The sequence below is a fragment of the Mustela lutreola genome, chromosome 2 (assembly GCF_030435805.1).
Source record: "Mustela lutreola isolate mMusLut2 chromosome 2, mMusLut2.pri, whole genome shotgun sequence".
Taxonomy (NCBI): Eukaryota; Metazoa; Chordata; class Mammalia; order Carnivora; family Mustelidae; genus Mustela; species Mustela lutreola.
The window spans coordinates 151,288,872-151,313,519 of NC_081291.1; the positions used below are offsets into that span (position 1 = coordinate 151,288,872).

The 24,648-nt window shown below is 40.2% G+C and overlaps 1 protein-coding gene across 1 annotated transcript in view; it reads right to left on the reverse strand.

Annotated features, from left to right (window-relative positions):
* The window catches only part of LOC131825606 (uncharacterized), a 259,384-nt gene extending 237,131 nt beyond the window's left edge, over positions 1-22,253 (reverse strand). Inside the window, exons 1-2 of the mRNA XM_059165058.1 lie at positions 22,214-22,253; positions 21,066-21,815 (exon numbers count right to left, since the gene is read on the reverse strand). Coding sequence (XP_059021041.1) covers positions 21,066-21,815; positions 22,214-22,253 — 790 coding nt within the window. The remainder of the gene's footprint in view (positions 1-21,065; positions 21,816-22,213) is intronic.
* Between the last annotated feature and the right edge of the window lie 2,395 nt (positions 22,254-24,648).

Genomic DNA, 24,648 nt, shown 5'->3' on the forward strand with positions numbered 1-24,648 from the left:
TCTGTACTGGGTCTGGAACCTGCTTAAGATTCTCTCCTTCCTCTCCTTCTGCCTCTCCCATCTTAAAAAATGCAACTTGGCATGGATTGCATGGAGCACTGAGTGTGGTGCAAAAACAATGAATACTGTTAAACTGAAAAAAAATTTTTAAAAAAATGCAACTTGGGATGACCAACATATAAAAAATTTTAAAAATATGAAACTCAAAGAGAAAAATTTAGAATGTTATTTTAAAAAATCATGGGCTTTTGGTTTGGCTTTTGGCTCAAAGGAGAAGCAGCTGCAAGTGTCTTCAGTCATCCTGAATCCAGATTCATCTGACAACAGCCATCTTCACCACGCCACTTAAGTTGGACCCCAACAAGATCAAATTCATATACTTGAAGTGACGTGAGGATGTGGGTGCCACATCTTCCCTAGCCCTGAGGAATGGCCCCGTGAGTCTGTCTCCAAAAAAGGTGGTGATGACATCACCAAGGCAACTGGAAGGACTGGAAGGATCTGAGGATTATAGTGAAACTGACCATTCAGAACAGACAGGCCCAGATTGAAGTGGCACCTTCCTCTCTCTACCCTGGTTATCAAAGCCCTCAAGGAATTGCCAAGAGGCAGAAAGAAGCAGAAAAACCTTAAGCACAGTGGCAATAATCAGTTTAGATGAGATTGCCAACATTGTTGGACAGAAGGGGCACCAATCTTTGGCCAGAGAACTATCTGGAACTATTAAAGAGATCCTGGGGACTGCCCAATCCGTTGGCTGCAATGTGGAAGGCCAACATGCTCATGACATCATAGATAACATTAACCGTGGTGCAGTGGAATGCCCATCTAGTTAAGAACTACAAGGAAAAAAAATTTTTTTAAAGATTTATTTTGTTTATGAAAGTGTGTGTGAGAGGGTGGGAGGGCAGAAAGAGAGGAAGAGTAGCAGACTCCCTACTGAGCATGAAGCCCAACAGGCACTGGATCCTACAATCCTCATGACCTGAGCCAAAATCTAGAGTAATTGGCTTAACCAACTAGGCCACTAGATAACCCACAAAGGAAAATATTACAATAAAGGATCATTTGACAACCAAAAAAATAAATAATAAATAAATAATCAAGGAAAAGAAAAATAAAAATAAAGCACAGAAGGAAGGCAAAAAGGAGTAAAAGTGCAATGTATTTTTATTCAAAGTTTCCAAATAAGAAATGCAAATTAACAAAACAAGCTTCCTCAAGGAATCAATTATTTGTATTATCAAATTATATATATGTGTATTATATAAGGTACATTCATAAGAATTAATTCAAAAAATTCAAGCTATAAAATATTCTAATATAATAGGAGTATTTTGAATCTTTAATAAAGTTATCAAAGTTTAACAATCATGCCTACTCTTTCTCTTATCATTTGCAATTCATGAAATTTCTCAAAGGACACAGTTACCAGAATACACATTTTCCACCAAAAATGTCAAACAAATCTTAAACTCAGGCCCCAAAATTAGTCTACAATAGACCACAGAGATTTTCAGAGAACTGGAATCTGGCAAGCATCTTTCTACTTCATAACAAGACAATGACATAAATTCACCAAAAATCATTCAAGGATGAGCAAATCAACATTTGAAAACATGGATGAAGTTGAAGGACTAGAAAAAATAAGTTTCAAAATTATCTTTTATTTTTAATAATAGATATAAAAGTAAATTAATTTTAAACACATATATTGGCTATCCCCCTAAGCAGCAACAAATATTCAATGACTCTTGAAAAGTTTTTGAGAAATGCTAATGGAGCATCCTAGTACTCATGCTCAGGAACAAAAGGACAGACTCATGGTGGACAGTGGAGAATGAAAGGACAAAGAAGTCAAGGTATTGGGAAAAGTAAGGGCAACTTAGAACAAAATGGGTTATAAACTGAATGTTCAGTGGTAGACTGGTACTGAAACAGTACCAGTGGCTCAGTCAGAAGAACAAGAGACTCTTGATCTCAGGGTTATAAGTTCGAGTGCCACATTGAGTGTGGAGCCTACAAAGAAGAAGAAGAAGGAGAAGGAGAAAGAGAGGAAGAGGAGGAGGACGAAAGAAGAAGAAGAGGAAGAAAAGGAAGAAGGAGGAGGAGGAAGAGGAATAAGAGAAAAATGAGGTGTGGGGACAAAAGAAACACTTGAGTTGTCCATATAATTTGGGGTATGAAAAAGGATAGCATTAATAATTATAACTGCTACAGGCTAAGCTAATGCTTTCCTGGGAAGTCCAGGATATATGATCACTCTACTGTTAACCAGCAGGTTTCAAATGTCAGGCTAATGTGATTTAAAATTTGCTACAAAAACAAAAAAGAGAGAACGACTTGTAACTGCAAACATTTGGATCATTAGCAACCACTTTTTTTTTTTTTTAAGTCTCTGTCCCAGAGCATTGCCTAACCACTGATTCTTCTGGACCAGAAGTTGCAAACTGGTGGCCTGGGGTTGGATCCAGCCTGCAGATGTGTTTTCTTTGGCCTGCAATGTATTGGGTGCAGATTGCTTTTCTTAAAACTTTGAGTTCATTGCCAATATTTCCAAGCTGAAAGATGTCATGTTAAAATCCAGATTTCTATCTTCTCTTGAAAAACTTAAGGAATGTTAAGACAAGGAAAACATTCTTATGTGGCAGCAAGTCCACCCCAGTCCTCATTTCTCCCTAGTGATTCTAATTCTGAGCTGCTTTTTGTTTGGTTTCTTCTTTGGCACCTACAGATACTTGACTTTTCAACTCTTGGCCTAGATCAAGCTCCCTTCATTAGATCAATGAAAGTGAGGTTGCCTGCAAAAACTGTCATTTTATAAGCAACTGAAAATAGGAATCAACAAACCCAGACAATTAATCTGGAAATTCCTGAGGATATGTAGACTTTTTTTTTTTTTTTTTTTTAAGTAGGCCTCACACCCAGCACAGAGTCCAATGCAGGGCCTGAACTCAAAACCCTGAGATCAAGACCTGAGCTAAAATCAAGAATGAGTTCAAGCTTAATTAACTGAACCACCTAGTGCCCCAAGATTTATAAACTTAAATAAGCCCAACAGAAGAAGCTAACTCTATTTAGAAAATTCCTGTTTAACTTTTCTTCTTTCAGATCATTTCCTATTTCCCTGAAGTAATTTAGCTGGAACTATGTGAGTAGAGCTCTCAGAAATTCTCTTACTAAAAAAGACAAGAGCCAATCGACAGCCCACTGGCAAAATGCACTGTTACAGGCCCCAGCCCAATGACTGTTGCCCACCCTATTTCTTTCAACAAGCCCGGAACATCACTGAGTGTGTGATTATTAGCAAATCTTCATTAATTACAAGCCTCATAAACAGCTGTGCAATGTGGGAGGTTGGGAAGAAACAGCTCCTGTCTTCATAAGGGAGAGGTGGAACTAAAAGGGGTTTCTAGCTACAAAGCATTCCAAAACAGGATGAGTTGTTTTGAGAGTAGAGAGAATAGCATCAGAAAGCAAGAATGCTTACCCTAAAGATTGGTACCCAAACAACAACTAAAAAAGCTTCCATTCTTTATCACAAAGAATAATGGAGATCTATAGTTGGTTTCATTATCAACTTATACAAACATATATTTTGGGAAAAAAAAATACTGGTAAAATTATCTATGGCCTGCACTGGTTATCTCTTATGAAACAGAAAACTCTATTTGCCTGCTTAGTGTTGGCCCTAATCCAAGGAAGAGAGTTACTGGAGAACATTCTGGAGGATTTTATTTTCTACTGGTTTCCATTATGAAATCCCCCACTGCAGCCGGGCTTATGTCAATTCTTGCCTCTACGTGGTTTGGTCTCTCTTACTAACTATGGATTTCCACTGAACATGTCATCTGCTTCAGTGTTTTAGGGTAGGGATGATTGACATTTTCGGTACTAAAATAGAAGAATTAAGACCTATTTAAAGAACTATCTTAAATACTTCGTGGTCATTCATATAATTAAAAATTATGGAATGATTAAGAGAAAAGAGCTAGAACTATAGAGTATGAATCCCTAGTACATATTGCTCCATAAAAAGGTGCCAAATACATAATACCTACATAAAAATACCATTTTGTTCATCCTATGTGCCCATTATCTCCAGTTCCTCTACGCCTATCGTCACCTTCAAAACTACTCTCAAGAGATCATTATCTCTACCATCACAAACCCCCTGAGTGTTCATGTCAAATCATTAATACCTGCTGATACTGAAATAAATGGTCACTTCTTTGTTCCCATCTGACCTGACCTGCCACTATATCTGACACAACTTATCACTCCTTCCTTCTTGAAATACTTTCTTCACGTGGCTTCCAGGATACCACCTCTCCTGGTGTTCTCTCTTACTCACTGCTTCTCTGTCTCCTTTGCTAATTCTTCCATATCTTTACATCTTCTAAATTTCGGAGAGCCTGACTTGAGCCTCAGATCTCTTCACTTCTTTCATTACCTTTGTTTTTTGGTGGTCTCATTCAGTCTTAAGGCTTTAAATACTATCACTATGCTGTTGACTCCAATCCAACTGCCTGCTCAGCCACTCCACACAAAGGTCTACTTTTTTTTTTTTTTTTTTAAGATTTTTATTTATTTGAGAGAGAAAGAAAGTAAGAGAGAACACAAGCAGAGTTAGAGAGAGAGGGAGAAGCAGACTCTCTGCTGAGCAAGGAGCCTGACTCAGCACACAGTCCCGGGACTCTGGAATCTTGACCTGATCTGATGGCAGGCACTTAATCAACTGAGCCACACAGGTGCCCCCATACAAAAGTCTAAAGGCATATTTAAACTAACACTCCCAAAACTGAGTTCTTAATTTCCACCACCCCAACACACATGCCCTAAAAACTTTCCCTTTAACAGTCTTTAGCACAGTTAATGAAACCAGCATCTTTCTAGTTATTCAAAGTCAAATTTGTCAATCTTGACTTTTCTTTTTCTCTCACATCAATATCTAATCCAGAAGCAACCTCTATTGGCTCTACCTTCAGGATCAATCCGGAATCTTGACTACTTGCCACTCTCTCTACTACTCTTTTGTCCAAATCACTATTATCTCTTGCCTGAATCACAGTCATAACCTAACATCGGACTGCTGCCAACCTCCCTTCAGTCTAGTCTCAACTCAGAAACCACAATGATCCACTCAAAATAAGACAGATCAAGTTACTTTGCTCAAAACCTTACAGTATCTTCTGCCTCACAGAGAATACAAGGACTAAAACTTGTTAACAAGAACCTGAGTGAGTAGTCCCAACTCCTCCCCAGCTCCCAGAATCCATTAGTTACTCTGACCTCCCCGACTCTTCTCCCCCTTGTTTATTCTGCTTCAGACTCAAAGAACTTCATGTTCTTTGAACATGCAATCACCTGCTGTTGTTCCCTATGTTTATAATATCTTTTCTCTAGATTACCTCTTATAAATTTTGGCTCAAATGTGACCTTCAAATCGGTCTGTTCTCTGACCACTTATTTCCTATTATCTTCAGGATCCATTTTTCTGCATAATACTCACGATCTTCCCAAGTACCATATAACACACTTATTTAGCTACTTTTATGTCTGTCTGTCTCCTCTAGAAGGTAAATTCCATGAAGGCAACAATTTTTGTTCATTTTATTCAATGCTAAATCTCCAGTGCTTTCAACTAATATTCGTTAAATGGAGAAATGAATTTATATAATATTATATATTTTTCATGGAATATGTGTAGGTGTGTATAACTCTAAGCCTCATTTAGCTCTAGAGAGAGTACTAAGTAGGGAGAAGGTAAACGGGGTCGTGATTTGTCCTTAAGTATTATGTCAAGGTTTTAAATGTGGTATAGTCATTATTTTTATGTAATAGGGGATTGATGTTTTTGTCAATTATAACATCTCACCAGCACATACTGTGTAGCCCCTATCTCCCACTCCCCTCTTCCAGCTACAGCTGATTGGACCAGTGTATATATCTGATACTTAAACTGGGAAAATCAAATTATCTCTCATAGGAAATTGAAATTGGTCATTGCAAGACTAAGCCAGTCAGAGAACTGTGAAAATTAGAACCATAGGCCACGTGGAGTTTGAGACCAATGTCAAACAATACCATATATAGAGTGAAATTTGAGAGAGACAAAGAAACCGTAACTAAGGAAAGAAAGCTTAGGCAAAAAAAGAGAAACAGGGGATGGACCAGATATGTAGAAACAGAGACGCATGTGACCTCCTACTTTCTATTGTCCACCCACATGCAGAAACTACACTTTGTTTCCTGTCCATGTTCCTTCCTATCAATAAATACACTTTTTAAAATTTCTTTTCACTGTTCCAGAATTCATTGTTTATGCACCACACCCAGTGCTCCACACAATATGTACCCTCCATAATACCCACAACCAGGCTCACCCAACCTCCCACCCCCCTCTCCAAAACCCTCAGTTTGTCTCTTAGGCCCACAGTCTCTCCTGGTTTGTCTCCCCCTCTGATTTCCCCCAACTCACTTCTCCTCTCCATCTCCCAATGTCTTCCATGTTATTCATAATGCTCCACAGTAAGTGAAACCATATGATACTTGACTCTCTCTGCTTGACTTATTTCACTCAGCATAATCTCTTCCAGTCCCGTCCGTGTTGCTACAAAAGTTGGGTATTCATCCTTTTTGATAGAGGCACAATACTCCATTATATATATGGACCATATCTTCTTTATCCATTCGTCCATTGAAGGGTATCTTGGTTCTTTCCACTGTTTGGCGACTGTGGCCATTGCCACTATGAACATTGGGGTACTTGTGGTCCTTCTTTTCACTACATCTGTATCTTTGGGGTAAATACCCAGTAGTGCAATTGCAGGGTCATAGAGTAGCTCTATTTTTAATTTCTTAAGGAATCTCCACACTGTTTTCCAAAGTGGCTGCATCAACTTGCATTCCCACCCACAATGTAAGAGGGTTCTCCTTTCTCCACATCCTTTCCAACACATGTTATTTAGTCTTAATTAATTTTGGCCATTCTAACTGGTGTAAGGTGGTATCTCAATGTAGTTTTGATTTGAATCTCCCTGATAGCTAATGATTATGAACATTTTTTCATGTGTCTGTTAGCCATTTGTGTGTCTTCTTTGGAAAAGTGTCTGTTCATGTCTTTTGTCCATTTTTTGACATGATTATCTGTTTTGTGTGTGTTAAGTTTGAGGAGTTCTTTATAGATCTTGGATATCAGCCCTTTGTCTGTAGTGTCATATGTGAATATCTTCTCCCATTCCATGGGTTGCCTCTTTGTTTTATAGACTATTTCCTTTGCTGAATAAACACTCTTAAATCAACTACATTAAATAGAATACTATTCCCTGTGATGTTTGAATCTTGACTTAAATAGCAATATCTTTTCTATAGTATAAACTAAGACAATAACCCAACATTGGAAAAATTATAAAATATAAAAAAGTGTGCTCAATGGTGAACCCACTGCTTTTAATTAAAATATAAAAAAAAAAATAAAATAAAATATATAAGAAGGCTAAGACCAAAAAAAAAAAAAAAGGCTAAGACCAAGCCTGATTCTTTTTGTTGCAGGATTGTTCAAATCTGTATTAATTTGCATACCCTCATTATTTAAGTTTCATCACTGTTAAAGCTATTCTCAATATTTATTCAGCAAAAACTCCTTAATTCTGCCATACATTCCCATCAATTAAAACAGCTGGTTTTTTTTTTTTTTAATTTTTTTTTTTTAAAGATTTTATTTATTTATTTGACAGACAGAGATCACAAGTAGGCAGAGAGGCAGGCAGAGAGAGAGGAGGAAGCAGGCTCCCTGCTGAGCAAAGAGCCCGATGCGGGGCTCAATCCCAGGACCCCGAGATCATGACCTGAGCTGAAAGCAGAGGCTCAACCCACTGAGCCACCCAGGCGCCCCAAAACAGCTGTTTTTAGCCTGGATATCGCAAATCCTTGGTGGGGAGAGTTTCATGTAAGTTGCTCCTACTAATGAAGTATATAAATTTATGACTTTTTTCCCTTTTTATAAACTTGAGAAGTTACAGTTCCTTGCATTCCCATACGCATTCAGTAGTGGAAGAGAATATGGTGCGTTTACAGGTGGAACGACAAGATTCACACATTATCATCAGCCTGTTTTACTATTTTCCCAACACATAATTTGAAATATCCAAAGGAGATATGTGGCACAAGTGTGAGCCTCTTAACAGACCAGTCACTGACTCAGAAAGGCATTTTCTGGCACCTTGAGTTAGGACATCCCCAAAAACAGCATCTATTACACTGTCCCATCTCACTTAGTATTATTTCATTTATTATTTTCTGAAACTTTTTCTACTTGTTTCTTTTGTTTGTTTGGTTTGTCTTTCTTATTCACTTGAAAAAATTCCATGGGCTCACTAGTTCCATAGGCTCTAGAACCCAAGATGCCTGTTTTGTTCCTCACCATTTCCATAACACCTTAGAATATGTTGCACCCCACACAAAACAGGTACTCAGCAAAGACTTGTGGAGAAGAGTAAGCAAATGGTTTAACTGACATGCCAAATGAATTCCCACTCACATGCCAAATGAATTCCCACTCCAGCACCTTTAGATTTTGTCTTTCCTAAGCCAGAATCCCCTTCCTCTTGTTCTCTTCCTGACTGGTTCCTTCACATCATTTAGGTCTCAGCTTAAATGTAAGCTCCTCAGAAAGACCACTGATTACACTAACTTCTCCACCCCTCAACACCTCACATATCACACTACACTGGCTTAGTTTAAGCATAGCATTTACGACTATCTGAAGTTCCCCTTTGTATGTTATTCCTTCCATCTTAATTGTCACTGCCTACCTCCACCACAGGAATGTAAGCTCCATGAGGAACTTTGATTTATCACTGCATCTCCAGACCTTACAAGAGGGCCTGGGACTCAGAAGTCATTCAGCAAATATTTGTTAAATGAATGAATGAAAGGTTGAGAATTGCAGTTTTAAAATATATATTTAAAATACATGCCCACTGCTCTTCAGTATAAAGCAACAGACAACAAATTAAATTGCTATATGCATAAATAATTTTTGAACAATTAAAATTTTACATAATATCTAGATAAAAAAGATTTACAAACTATACTTCGAGGTGTATTCAGAATCCTGGTTGGGTGCAAGTTGCTTATAATCAGTAGCTTATTTAACTTTGACTATGCTCACGTACTAGTTTCCAAAAAAGAAAATCTTTCTACCTTTCCTTATATAGACTAGAAAATGAAATTGCAAAGGAGATTCCACTACAATTAAACCACAACTATTTAGAGTTGTTAAATGTATGCTACTGTCCAACGTATTTTGGATACAAACACAGTTTGTAAAGGAAGAAAATGTTCAATTCTAAAATCCCAACAAAACCCCCCAAACAAAAACAAAAACAAACACAAAAAACAACAACAAAAAACTTGCATGTTTATATCCACAAACAGAATTTAGTTTCACTTCACAACAGATTCAAATCTAAAAGCAGGGGAGGAATCCCTCCTCTAGGACAGAAAAGTCACAATTACAATCTCCCTAAGTCATCTGTTACTGAATTGGTCCATAGTAAGTAGAATGGAACTGTTAAATATGGAGACATTCACCACTAAGTCAGTTCTATTTTATGTCCTGCAGTATTTCCTCTATACAACCATCACCAACCAATAGATGGGCACCTGTAAGATCTCCCTTATACTCATCACTTTTGGGGAATCTTTTCTAATTAACTTCATTCAGTCAACAATTTGGACAACCAGTCTAAAACAGATAAAAATGTTTACCCTCATGGAGTTTACATTCTAACTACATCACATTTACTTTATAGAAAGATAAAACTAAAAAATGAATAAAAAATCAATAAATATAGATAAAAATAGAATGATGAATAGCAGATACTTGATAGAGATGAATATATAGAGTCAGAGATACACCAACAGATACTATGGTTGGTACGTAAACACATAGTTATCCTATATCTCCCAGGGCAGTCAGAATTATATCACTAAAGAGTATGTTTGGGATATAAATCAGATATGTTGCTTTCCAATTGTTTTCCTGTAACATTATGTGTGCATGTTATCCTCATTATGGGCCTCCCCTGAGCAGAAATATGTTCTTCATTTTCTTTGTACTATGTTCAGGGGGCAAGTTGTACAGTGCCCCCAAATAGGCTATGAGTTCATTAACTGAGTGTTTGTTGAATAATACATTGCATTTATAAGGTGCTTTTTAACTTTTTAAAAGGCATTTTCATGCATATTATCATTATTAATATCATGTACATATTCTTACTCTAATGCTAGATCAAGAAGAAGACAGCTATTATAGTAAGGGTAATGGCAGTAACAAGCAGTATGTTTGAGACCACCAGCCTTGTTTGCTAAGACTCTGTCCAAGGTTGTTGCTGTTTGCCTTTTGTTTTTGGAATCTCTATGAAAGTCCAGACTCTAGAAATCACACACACCATGAAGTTTAAAATCATAGCAACAGAAGCAGGAGAAAGGAAACAACTTTGGGCCCAGAGAAAAAGTCAAATCCAAGGGCACAATCTAAGGCTTTAGTCAATGACTTTTAAACTTTACTTTGTTAAAATGTAGATTCCCAATCAACACCCTAACCCATATATTCTCATTCCTTAGACATGAAGTGAAGTACAGGAATATGAATTTGTATAAATACTCCCCCTCCAATATTCTGACCCAAAGAGCACCTGGGTGGCTCAGTCAGTTAAGTGTTTGCCTGTGTCTCAGGTCATGATCCCGGAGTCCTGGGATCGAGACCAGCATCAGAACCCTGCTCAGCAGGGAGTCGGTGTCTCCCTCTGCCCTCACCCTCTTTGTGTTCTCTCTTACACAGTCTCTCTGTCAAATAAATAAATACAGTCTTCAAAAATTATTCTGACCCAGAGCACCTGGGTGGCTCAGTGGGTTAAGACTTTGCCTTTGGCTCAGGTCATGATCTCAGGGTCCTGGAATTGAGCCTGGCATTGGGCTCTCTGCTCAGCCGGGAGCCTGCTTCCCCCTCTCTCTCTGCCTGTCCTCTCTGCCTACTTATGATCTCTTTCTCTCTATCAAATAAACAAATAAATGAAATCTCAAAAAAAAAAGGGGGGGGGAGGATGTCCTGGGTGGCTCAGCGGTTTAAAGCCTCTGCCTTCAGCTGGGGTCATGATACCAGGGTCCTAGAATCGAGTCCCGTGTTGGGCTCTCTGCTTAGCAAGGAGCCTTCTTCCCCCCTCTATCTGTCTGCTTATCTGCCTACTTGTGATCTCTGTCAAATAAATAAATAAAATCTTTTAAAAAAAAATTATTCAGGCCCAAGTCTTCTGAGAAACACTGGTCCAGACAGAACTTCCCTGAACTGGTCCAGAGATAACTTCCCTGACTGCAAAGGCTGGACTGGGGGCTGAGGATGGCTAGTCATTTCAATGAATGGCTTCCACAGCTTGGCTTAGTATCAAAAGTCTGTTATAACAGGCATAACAGAGTGATAAGAAAAGCCATCATTTCTGAATGTTCTCATAAGAACCACTGCTGCTGGAGATGCATGCACCGGGATCTACCCCAGGGAGGAAAGAACTAGAATGCTTCTAATGACCTAGTTTCATGGTACTACCTAGACTGGTTTGTATTCTGGGGGGATTTGGGTCCTAAGCAGGAAAATCTAGCATAGTCAGAACGTGGAAGAAAACTATGACAGGATGCCAATCTTCGGGCAGGACAGGTTGAGAGGAAGATAATTTTGCACTTTGAAGGGTTTAGTTATTCTTGTCCCTAATATTCTAGATCTGGTTAGAAAATGGAGAAGGCTAAAACTAGAGGCCCACTATAAAAACTGAAATCTGAAAATCATAATTCAATTCCAAGTTCCTTGAGTTACATTATGAAGATGCTGTGTTTTCCATTTCCATCAGAAATGGCCTAGAAATCAAGTGGGAAGGACAGGTGTGTTATGGAAGGAGAAAGAATGAGGCAGAAGTTAACCCTAAACTTCAAGAGTCTATATTTCTCACCAGAAAACTAGATGGCACAGCATTATGCTATCACAAGAATTTCATTTTAAAACTATAGCTATCATTATTTTCCCCACATGATAAGAGAGGTTCTACCATAATCAATGCATAAAACAACCACAAGTAGAAATTAACAAACAGATCTTTTCATTGATATTGGAATATTTAGGTGACAAACATTTGAGTAACTGCAAGTTTAAATTATTAAGCTACATTTTTGCAGGCAAGCTGTTATGAACTGATATCTAATATGTAGGAATATATGGAAAAATATTAGCATTTATTTAAATCAGAAGGAGAATTATTATATATGTAAAAACTAACATTGAAAGAAGTTCATTGGCTTTTCCAAGTACACACTTGGTTAGTCCAGGATAAAAGGAGTAAAATTTTACCTTTTTAATTTTAAAGTCCAAACAATTCTTAATGAAAGCCTTTTGACTTCTCTGCAGAAAGATAGATGATAGATAGATAGGACAGACACTTTAGTGGAGCTCTTCCTGACCTTTTATCTTTTTTTTTCTGCTAGTTTATTAAGAAAAAAATTAATTATATGCAGAAGTAGAGAGAATATTATCATGATCCCAAGTACCCATCACCCTGCAATAAAAGTCTTAGTTCTTTTTTTTTTTTTTAGCAACCAGTACCTTTTTTTTTTTTTTTAAGATTCTATTTATTTATTTGACAGACAGAGATCACAAGTAGGCAGAGAGGCAGGCAGAGAGAGAGGAAGGGAAGCAGGCTCCCCGCTGAGCAGAGAGCCCGATGCGGGGCTTGATCCCAGGACCCCGAGATCATGACCTGAGCCGAAGGCAGAGGCTTTAACCCACTGAGCCACCCAGGCGCCCCTAAAAGTCTTAGTTCTTACACTCACTCATACCCACCCCTTATCCAAGGTTATCTGAAGCAATTCCCAGACATCACATCATTTCATCCATAAATAGTTTAGCATAAAGCTCTAAAAGATCAGTTCTCTCTTTTGAAAAATCAACCACAACACATAGTTTCATATAACTTAATGAGATAAGGAAACATACATTTAAATCACAGTGCATAAATTCATATTTATTACTATATTGATAATTGAGGTATGGCCTTGGGTGGTATAAAGCTGAAATCCAATGCATTTAAGTGATAGTTTTTCAAGTACAGTGTTTTTCCATACCAGTACAAGTTCATATGATTTCTCATTAAAAGGAATTCCTAGTCATCACATTTTCCCCAAATCAGAAACTTTTGAGTGAATTATTCTCATTCCATTATCAGTACTAGACTCTGGAAATTGTGAGATTTCCCACTTCAGGCTTTCATCTTCATTGATTATGATGATAATCAACCGAATTATTCTTTTCCTCTTGATCACTATAGAGCTCCTTGATTCCAGTGGCTAATAAAAGCTCTGGAAGCAAAACTGCTAAGAGGATCAAGAATAGCAACCTAAAGCTCAAACTCAAAGTTCAGTGTTTCAGAAAAACATACTAGTTGCCCCTCCACTTCATAGCAAACATTAACTACACTTTAGTTAAGTAACAAATATTTACATATTAAATAATACGATGTCTAGTATGTGCTTCAAAATAATCCTGGGGAAGAATGATGGATGGAAGTACAAACTACATTGACTGTGAGTTGATAAATGCTCAGGTTGGGTGATAGAGATTTATTACATTATTCTCTCTATTTTGTATATGTTTGAAATTGTTCAAAATAAAACGTTTAATGAAAAGGATAAAAAACACATGAAAATGACAAAACCAAGTCCTCAAACGTACTTTGCAACCCTCTTGCCTGAAACGACTCACCCAAACAGCTAGCAAGTACAAATCATACTGATCTGGGTTGCACCACTTTGCAACTGACCCAAAGAGCAGCAACCAAAGATAAAACAAAACAAAACAAAACAAGAAAACATGAATCTGAATAATATATAAGCTGACCAGTTATTTCTAATTATTTGATTAGTTACCAGTTAGTCCTACTTAGTTTCTAAAGAAGCTGAATGCAACACTTTTCAGAAAACATGAATTATTCCTCGGTTTTGTAGGGTGACTATGAAATCTTATAAAGTGGACATGAAATTTCCTTGGAAAATACTGCCAGAAAATCATGTCAGTCTTAGGGAAAGAGAAAATACATGGCTTAATATTTCAGAACAAATTGAAATTCATGAAAAATTAGTCATATGCTGATACATCTATAGTAAAAATTTTTTAAAACTGAATAAAAATTTAAAAAGAATCATAATAAAAATAAGAAAAAGATTTATTTGTTAGTGACAATGGAATCTTTACTTAGATTAAACAAATAATAGAAAGAGAGAAACACTGTACAATTCCGCAATGGGGAAAATATCGTGGTGACCAATCCATGTCCTCTTCTGAGGTATTTGCCTGGAGTTGTCAGAACTTGGTCTCTGCTTGGTCTGACCCACTTCAATCATTAAAATGGACACCCTGGTTGCTGAAAAGCTCTGCCCAGCCCCAGAGCCCAGCATTCACAGAGTTTAAGCCCATCAAGGGAGCCCAGGCTAGCTGACTACAGATGGGCACTTGGACAAAACTTCCCCCCAAAAGACAAAGGCCTGGCAAGGATTCAGGCATTGAGCTCACAACACCACTACCACCATCCTGAGAAAGGTCTTTTGAAAATTTCATATGACCTTAGGTTCCAGAGCAAGCAATAGAAGAAGAAGAGAGGGGGAGGTAAAGGGGAAGAAAAGCAAAGGAGCAAAAGAGGGCATGAAGGAAGGAGAAGAAAAATCCATGACATGATATTTTGTTCTGATTTTCTAAATCAGCAAGTGACACCCAATATCTTCTTTTTTTAAATTTTTTTCAGTATTCCAAAATTCATTGTTGATGCACCACACCCAATATCTTCTTAAGAGAATCAAAAACTTAAACATTTCCTAATCGATTTTGTTTATGCCTCTCTTACAACAAATACCACATTTTACTTTATATTTTGACTAACTGTATATGTCTCTCCTATTATATTCCTGGAGGGAAGAAAGCATTTGAAATTGATTTTTGAAATGCCATAGTTTCCATAACAAGAACTATACTTATCTTTAATGTTTGCCGGGTTAATTAGTTAATCAATCAATTGGCCTAGTCAAGTGCAGTTAACTGATAGGTAAGTAACAAGCAACAGCTGCAGAACCTGTGGATTGGATAGTATACACCCTGTATTTAGCTCTTCACACTGATCTAGCAAGGAGAGTGTGCAGGAGCATTGTGTTTTCTTCTTATTCTTGTTACTTTGGACTGTGGGATTTGTATAGCTTTCAGTTCATTAATACATATAGGAAGCATATTTTACATGATTTGCATATGATCAGAACTTAGCTTAAACTTCCCAAATCCAGATCCTTAAACAATTAAATTTAATAGTGTTTCCATCTCCTAAGCACCCTCTGCCCCTGGTTTATGAAAATATTCTTTGTAAGTCACATAAACAAAACACTAGAAATGTATTTCATTTCCTTGCCAAACTAAGAAAGAGAAAAAGATAAGTTCCCTGTATTGTTCCTAGTTTAATAGAATGTGTATATCTGAAACGGGACTCTTAGAAAAGAAAACCTTAACAATGAGGTTTTACAATAAGGAGTTGCTAGTTTATTTCATTTATATCCAAATCAGTTAAGAAGATTTCCCTGATTTCATTTTTTTCACAAATAAAATTCTACAGTTCAAAGTTTTTCTTTCTTTAATACATAAACAAGACTAAGTAAAATCACTACTTTGAGGACTATATAAAAATGTAGTGAGTATCTTGTCTAGGGCACTGATTTCACAAGTGAAAAAGCTAAGTAAGAGCCAAGAATATTAACTGACTTTACGAGGTCAGCAAGTGAAATCATGATTGGAGCAGTATAAAAATTGTACAAACCACTTATTTGAAGATACACACACACAATAACCTTTAAATGTGGTCCTTCCATTCAATTTATTGCCTTAAATCTGTAAATATTTATTGATTCAGGAACTATAATAATACTAGCTGACTTTTTTTAATCTAATGAATATCCTAGGGTTTTTCTCAACCAGGGTGTTATATACATAGTCTCAGGCTCATAAATTTCAGCCTGCTGTACCAAAAATAGCAGAGCTTTCTGGAAAGATTTATAGTATATTAAAGTAGTAGGACGGAAAACAGAAACAGCACCGAAGTTGTTGAATACCAGTTAAATGTTGTCCTCGACTCCAGATATTATTTTTTCCCATCTCACACACATTTTTGGAATTTTAAATAAAAATTCAGGTATAATAAGCCATAAAAATAGGTACTAATTATTAAAGAAAAAAAAATGTTTGACCCTGGACCTTTGTTTGTTTTCATTTCCCCAAGTGATATCTCTTTTGATTTTTCTTTTTGTGCACAAGCATCTCTTTTCTAATATATTTAACACACACAATTCTTGGGAATTTTTATTGACCCATGCTTATGGAATTTTGTACATTTATTAATGTGACCATTTAAACTTTTTTAAACTGTCCTTCATAAAGATTTCAATACTGCAAATATATTTATAAGAATGTGCTCCATTTTTACTCATATTTTACAAAATAATTATTGCATACTTCAGAGGAATCTGTACATATTTGTTAAATGTTTACCATAAAATGATTGTTTAAAAATAAATTACTAATCTAAGAATAAAAGGTCATCATCACAGTTCTGAATCAAAAGCTGCCTGCAGGACTCTAAAACTTCCAAAGGAAAAATTAAAGTTCAGTCAGTTGTTTTTCTGTCTGTAAAACACTAAGCAAATTACCTGCCTTTCAAAGTGCTTTTCAAGATATTTCTACCTCCTATAGATAGAACTAGAAAGACTTTTCATACTGGCCCTGTGGATACTGACAAATACATTTTATATTTATGTGTATGAAGATAATTTTATATTTTTGAAAGGTGCTACTTACTAGTTTTACGCTGCGATACATGGGAGCTTCATTTTTATATGCAGGATCTCTCAAACAACTAATTCGACAAGGGAATTTCAAAAAAGTTATTTATGCCAAATAAGATACTATTCAAGAAGTTTAAATTTGTGGATTATTGTTCCTACTTACATAAAAATTATCTTAATTTGAATGTGTTTTTAGTTTAATTCTAATATCACTTTGTACTTTTTCCAGAAAATCACCTCAATCACCTGTGGAATTCTGTCATATAAGGCATGATTTTTTTTTTTTTTTCCTTTTGTGGAGAAGAGCCCAAGAGAGAATTCGCACCACAATGACCCTGCTGTGCCCTATGTTTATTCGGCAGTAATCCTCAGGGAAAGGATTTTGAAAATGTATTAGAGCTAGAACCAAGAACTGATGTTATTTTGTAGAAGTTAGTACTGCTTAAAATTCTATTTTAAGTCAGATATTATATGTGTAATTCCTTTTAAAAAAAAGAAAAAAGAAAAAAAGAAAAGCTGCGTTTGATGTTACAAATGAAAGGTTTTGTTCCTGATAGCGAATTACACCATTCATTTATCTTGGCCCTATTGGTGTAGGTGGAGTTTTTCCCCCTCCTTTTTTACTCAACAACAACGATAGTATCAGATCTCAGACTAAGAATCTGACCAAACAGAAAGGATGATGTGAACATCCTAGATCCAGCTTTAAGAAGCAACGCTCCCCCGCCCCAACCCACACACATGCACACCCTTGGTTGATAGAGATGATTAAGCTCCTCAAGCTTGAATCTATCTACAGGGAAGTTGGAGCATGCAGTTCCCACACACCCAAGTATTGACGCTTCTGCCAAGAATCCCCAAACCAGTTACAAAGTGAGGAGCTCAAATCTACAAAAGGGTGGATCCAGGGGGCAGATGGGAACGCAGGAGGGTGTGAAGTTAATAACTATGCTTTGAGAAACCGAAAAGCTTATTATGTCAAATATATGTTATATATATATATATATATATATATATATATATATATATATATATGATATGTATAATATACATATCGTATATATTATATATTATATAGCCAGCTCCCACTTGAATAATAATAGCTTGAGCTTTCTTTGCAACACTTATCGTCTAATAATTAATGATGCCCGCGCGGGGCAACTTGTGGCCAGGGCTTGAGTTCAGGCGACCAGGAGCCCCCGACATCTTCGGCAGCGCGGCCTGCGGTCCGGTCCCCGGGTGGACCAAGGCGGTTGGGGGACTTTGGGGAGGGAGCCCGGGGCAGGGCTCGATGTAACCCCAGAAAGATGGAAAGGGGCTTCCTTCACGCCAGCCAGAAAGTCACGTCGCAGTTAGAACCTCAGTGTTCGTGGCTCCGGGGGGCACTCGCGGGTACCCCAGACTTGTTAGGGGTTAGACGAGTGCGGGGGCTGTAGAGAAGGTTGCCAAAGAAACTAAGAGTAAGTCTGTAAGCGGCGATCGCTTCCTTCACTCTTTCAAGATCGTAAATCAGCGCTACACTGTTTCCACCGACACCCAAAAGTGGACCTTAAAATGAAACACACCCACCGCTTCCATCTCAGCTTGACACAACTTGGAAGTTGGTGATCCTGGGCAGTTTCTCGCCCTTACATCAGTAGCTGGTGATCGCAGCCTGGGGGAGGAGGGTGCTGTGACCCGCCTCTGGGGGAAAATGAACTCGATCGATGTCGCAGTTCACTAGCCACAATCTTTCCTTTCTCCTTTCTCTGACAGCCTTTCCCTTCTTTCTCCACTCTCTTCTTAACTCTTAGAACAGCTTTTACAACCCTTCCAAGCCTGAGAAGTTCTCAAGATTTTGGGAAGGTGTGGTTTTTCCAAAGGAGGCCAGGACGTCTGTCTTCTCAAAAAGTGTTCAGCCCGCGCAGTTGTCCTTGTCCTAAGGGTTGGGAACCAGCGTTTAGCGAGCCATCGGCCTGTGCCTGGGACGCTATCTACAGAACTCATTCTGGAGCAAATCCTGTAGGCCCTGTCTGGATTTCTTCTGTGTAGGCTTTTGGAGAATGACTTCTCCCCACTAGTTTCCTTATTTTTACACTATCTTTTTTATTATTATTATTATAGTGTCTTTCTCGTTTAATTTCCCATATTTTCATCTACACTCAGTGGACACAGGGGAATGGAGATAGAGACTCCCTGAGCAAAGACACGAGGCCAAAAACTGTTTCGTGTACGTTTTCGCCTGGAATAAATTCGAGTCACAGGAACCGCCCCTGTGCAAACCCAGCAAAACCCAGAGGCGGAAACCAGCACTCAGGTAGGTGCAGAAAACTTCCTTTGCTTCTGCGGTAGTCTGCGCAGGACAGCACCGTAAGAAAGTCAGCTGGTAGAGGGTCAAGAGGCACAGAGCAGAACACCATTTCGCTTCGTCCTCCCCTGCACTCTCAGAGTGGCTGGGAACTTAGATAAGAGCGAATCCCCCACCACCACCACCACCACTTTTAGCGGGCTCTGCTATTGGGGGAAAGAAAAGAAAGCATTTTCTGTCTGTGCCTTTTTAAGTTAGACCTTTAATGTCGACTTAAATAAAATGACACCTCCCTGGGTCAGTCAATTAATACCGCGGGAGCCGTGGCGCCTTCCAAGTCAAAGTCCCGGACTCCAGCCCCAACCGTGTGGCCAGGGAGCTGCAGGTTCAGCCGCAGCGCTCCAGGCCAGGGCCCTAGCCGCCAGCTTGCCTTTGCTTTCTGGGCTCCAAAGTCCGGAGACAAATCGAACCAAATCAAGTTGAGGAACGCATCAACTTTGAAATAGCTTTAAAATCCGCGATTCTCCTCTGTATGTGCCCCCACTGCCTGGCGTATATAAATTCTGACACTCTTACTAACTCTATTGAGTAAAACATTAACTCAAAATATATGAATCTCAAACAAGAATTTTTGTCATAACTGTGCCGCTGCCTTCACAGCCTTGCTTGATGTTAGGATTTAACACAACAGAATTCATTAGAATGAATGATTAACCTTATTTATAAGCATTCCCTCAAAGTGGCGACTTGGAAAATTTCAGGAATTATTCAAAGAAGGCTTTTTGGTTTTATGTTGTTTGTTTTTTAAGGAGATAGGAATGTGTCTTTTACGGGGTGTCCTTCACTACCCTTTTCAGGCAGCGATTGGCCCTCGTGACATTTGGGTAAGCCTCGGGACTTAAAAAGATCATTTCCTCATACACTAATTTGAGCAAAATCTGGATTCAGAGTGTGGGTTTACACGCCCAGCTCGAATGTCTAATGTATCAAATCCTCGTTAACTAACGGCCCGCTCCGTGGCCGTGTCAGCCAAAGGTCAGCCCCGTGCAACAGGGCAGCGCGGTTCAAAAGCACTCTTCCAGAGCCCTGCCTACCCCTCCCCCCAAAAATCCATCTTTCACATTTCAATAATAGAGCACACGGAGTTCCAACAAGAAATACCAAGGCTGTTTTTCTTTCTCTCCTTCTTTCTTCACATTAGTGACATGTAAACGACGTGTCCTAGGGCAACTACTGAAAATTTAAGTTTATTTCCCCCCACCCCCGCCAGAGGAAAGGGAGTGCAGTTAGTGGACAAGGTAATTGTCGAAATGTCCTCAAGAGGCACGTATATTTGAGAAGCGTGACTGAGAAATCTTCACTTAAAATAGTAAGAACAACGACGACGACGACGAAGACTTCACAGCATTCAAATGGAAACCATGAGTAAACTTTGTTGGCGACCTTAGGGATTAGAAACTGCTTTGGGGAAGGGACGGTTCTGCTCCCCTGCTACTAGCCCAATACACACACACACACACACACACACACACACTCTCTCTCTCTCTCTCTCTCTCTCTCTTTAGAGACCAGCAGAAAACTCCAGCTTAAAAAGGTAGATTTTGGTGTCCACAGGGACAAAGAGGATGCAAGAGAGCAAGGATCCTTTTCGCTCCCGCCTCACTAGGGAGCCCCGCGATATGTCTGACTACCTTGGGGTCCCCGGCGTTCATACACATCAGCCGCAGAGGCTGGATTGGCGCGGCTGCTCCAAATGAGCCCAACTTCTCAGCGCGCGCCTCGGGCCACGCGCGTGCACGAAGTCGCGGGCCCAGTCAGCTAGGAAGGTGGAGGGGCGGGGTGGGGGAAGAACGCGACTTACCAAGTCTGGGGTCTAGATTTCGGGAAAGGTTGGCAGCAGACAGAAGCCGGGCAGATAGTCCTACCGAAGACGGGCAATATGGGCAGGGACTAAGGCGCGAGTGGGGGAAGGAAAGCGCCTGTCTGGTTTGGGGTCCATCTTGGCCCCGGCCCGCTCCCCCGCCGTCGCTTCCGCAGACTAAACTCGGACTGACCGGAGGAGGCCACAGAGCCCGCCTCGCCTCCAACAGGCCAGAGCCTCCGGGCCTCCGGGGCTCTGGCGCCGACCCGGGGGCGCCGTGGGGGTGGTTGGGGTGGGGGACAGAGGCGTCCCCACTCTCTGGCCCGGGAGAGAGCAACCATGTCGCCAGCAAGGATGCTGGCGGCCAAGCTGAGCAGCCGGGCAAGTCCGTCGCGCCCGGCCGCTGGCTAGCAGACCCCGGCCCGCTCCCGCCCCCGCCCCTCCCTTCCGTCAAGCCCCTCGCCAAATGAAAAGGGTTCTTTGGGCCCTGGCCTTTTGGGGAGGAACGCAAGAACCCACGCTGGGTTTGAGCTTTCCGCTCACAGTGAGCCCGACACGGGTCTTCATCGTAAGCATGGAGTCCGTGGACTCTAGATCGCGCCCCCGCTCCAACACGCAATATCGCGTTCGAACACAAAAGGACCCAAATCGCGAAGGGTTCCCTGTGAGGTGGGTCTTGTGGCGGGGAGAGTTCGATCAAGCGATTTCTGCCGTAGGAAATAGACGCAGGGCTCTCGGGCCTCTGGGGAACTCAGACAAGAGAACCCTCCTGCTCCAACCCGTTAGGCCAAATCCCCGGGTGTGCGGGTGACAGGCTTCTGCCAGGTCTCTGTGGGTCCAGGTCCCTGTGGCTTTTCTCATGCCATCTTCGTATTATCAAGCTCTGAGACCTAGAGTCTGGGAAAGAGGAAAGGCCTTGTTCTGGAAGGAACATTTCCAAAACTACTGGGCCGCGCTCTTAAGCTGAAGACTTAGTGAGTGGTGGCTGTCAGATTAAATGATGCTATGACACACACACACACACACCCAAGAACTGGAAGGGTGAAGCTGGCCCTGGGTTACAGTGCAGTGACACAAGGTCTCTTCTGTTGGCAGTGGGGGAAGCCAGAGGGATGGGTATCATGGAATGGGTCCACCCATTCATTTACAAGTAAAATCCAGAGGAGGATTGGAACCTGTGGCAGCCATTATCTGATGACAGGGGACCTAGGATTTCGACTAAAACACCCAAAGACAGAACTCTATAAGAGGCTGATCTCAAAATAGAATAATCCAGGAATCCTCCACCACTCCTTCCCTTTGTTTACAAGTTGGTCACTCCACCGGACAGGTTCTGTACTGACTCTGGAACTGTCAATACAATGGCCACAAAATATCATGCAACGTGCAGAATCCCAAGAATGTCACCAGTGCCTGAAACTCCTGATTTCTCTCTCCAAAGCCCACACTTTCCAGGTCTCTCAGTCAGGGCAGTTCCTCTACCAGTCATCAGCTAAGCACGTTTGAGCTTAACAAAAGTACATCAACTAGAGAGGTGACGAACATCATTTGGGAAGGGTCGATGTAAACCTTAGACCAAGCTGCTGCTAGCCCCCTAAATGGGTAAGTGGTGGCTGGGACACAGAGAGAGGAAGAGCAGCTAGGAGAAAGAAAGGAAAAGGGGAGAGAGACAGATAAGGGGACATTCAGGCCTATAGCTGGGCAAAGAGGGTGGGCGCTAAGAAAACCCCTACTGCCCTTTCCCCCCTCCCCTCATCTCAGACTTGGGCTCTGTTTAGGTACCAGATGAGTGGAAGGTACGTATTCTCCTTGGAACTAAGGGAGAAGAAGGGCCGGGGTGCAGGAGAGGACAGGCAGAGGGAGAATTCTCAGTGTGCTTGTCTCTTGGCTAGGGGTTGCGCACATCGCAGGGCACGACGCTTGGGATAAGGGAGACTCTGCCTGGCCAGCTCAGCTTGCGGTTCGGATAACAACGAGCGTAGGCTCGAGCCTACGGAAGTCTGCCTGGCTTTGTGAACTCACTTAAACCAACGCGGTTTGAAAACAAACACGTGCAGCTTCCTCACCGCACTATTTTGGCAGCCCGGCCAGCTCCTTTCACAGGCCCGAGCCTCTGAGAGGTTCCCTCCGCAGCCCGCGTGGGCAAAGGCGCCTCCTGCATATTCATCAGCACGTGGAACCGCGGGCCCAGAGCCGCGCATGCGTACAGCTCTCCCAGCCGCAGCCCCGGCCCGCGGCAGCGACTTGGAAAGCGCCCCGCGGGGCTGCAGGGTGGCGCAAAGGGCCCCGCGGACGCGGACCGTCCGGCCCTCTGTGGAGGTGCTTTGGCGAAGTCTTGCTGTTTCGCTCCCCCCATCCCGACACACACATCCACCCAAAAGCGTGTTTTTATATTTTCAGGAAATTCTCCATGACAAAAATCTCCCTTGACTCAGAGACTCGTCCACTTCTATTCTTTCTCTTGGTTTTACCTTCCTCCACAACTCAGTTTTCTTTGCGAGAAGCGAGGCGTTTCCAGGATAGAAAATTTTTTAAAAGGAATCAGGATGTGAGCTTCTCTCGCCCTCTTTACGTCTGTATGTTTTCTGTAGCTTAATGGGAATTGTCACACAAAGAATAGATTTACTAAGGTATCTAGCCTTCGAACGTCTGGTGGGTGGTGGTATTGTTGGTTTTTTTTTTTTTTTTTTTTTAAGATATGAATTCCATGCTTATATCCACGTTTAATAGTTGATTCTTGTGTAGGTGAAAATATCACTAAGTTTCACAACCAGTGAATTTCCCTGCATATACTAGAGATTCCTTGCAACCATCACAGGCACCCAAAATATTGTGGACAGATGACAGCAGTCGTATGTCTTTAGCATTTTCACAGCCAAATAATGTCATTTCCATACTAGATAGCTAAATCCTACTTTTTACTCTTGAAAAATCCACCTCGAGTATAGCATCAATTAGAAACTTCATACTGTTCTAGCTCCTTGCTCTAAAGTGGAAATAAACCATAGGAACTAATGCCAGAATTCGGCTTGCATGGTAAAAAATAGTTCCTGGTTTGGCTTGATCTTGTTTCCTCTTGCTCAGGGAGAGACTCTGGAGCAACCAGTCTTGCATAAATTAATGGAGGATATTGCCCATTCTCTGTGTATATTGCACCATTATATTTGCAATAAACTTTGAAGAAAAGACTCAAATGTGACATATAGAAAGTTATTAACATGTTTCTTTTTTTTCCCCAAACTAGTGATTATCACTTGAGAAAAAAATAGATTGCTGTATAGTTACCCTTATAAAATATTACTTTCTATATCTAACCAGTTTGAATGAGTACATATTACTGATGGTGATGTAAAAAGTTGTAAAAAGTTGAGAGTACCATGTGCAATATGAACCTTTAGTGATTAACTGGCATAGATGGGATACATCTTTTCATTGCCACTCTATTTTCAAGAATTCTAAAACCAGAGAGTGGTATCAACTGTGACCATCTTCATGGAAACATTTTTTTTTCCTAATATGAACACACACGTTCTAAGAACTAAACTTGATACTAGGAAGAAGCGAGAACTCTGCACCTAGAGAG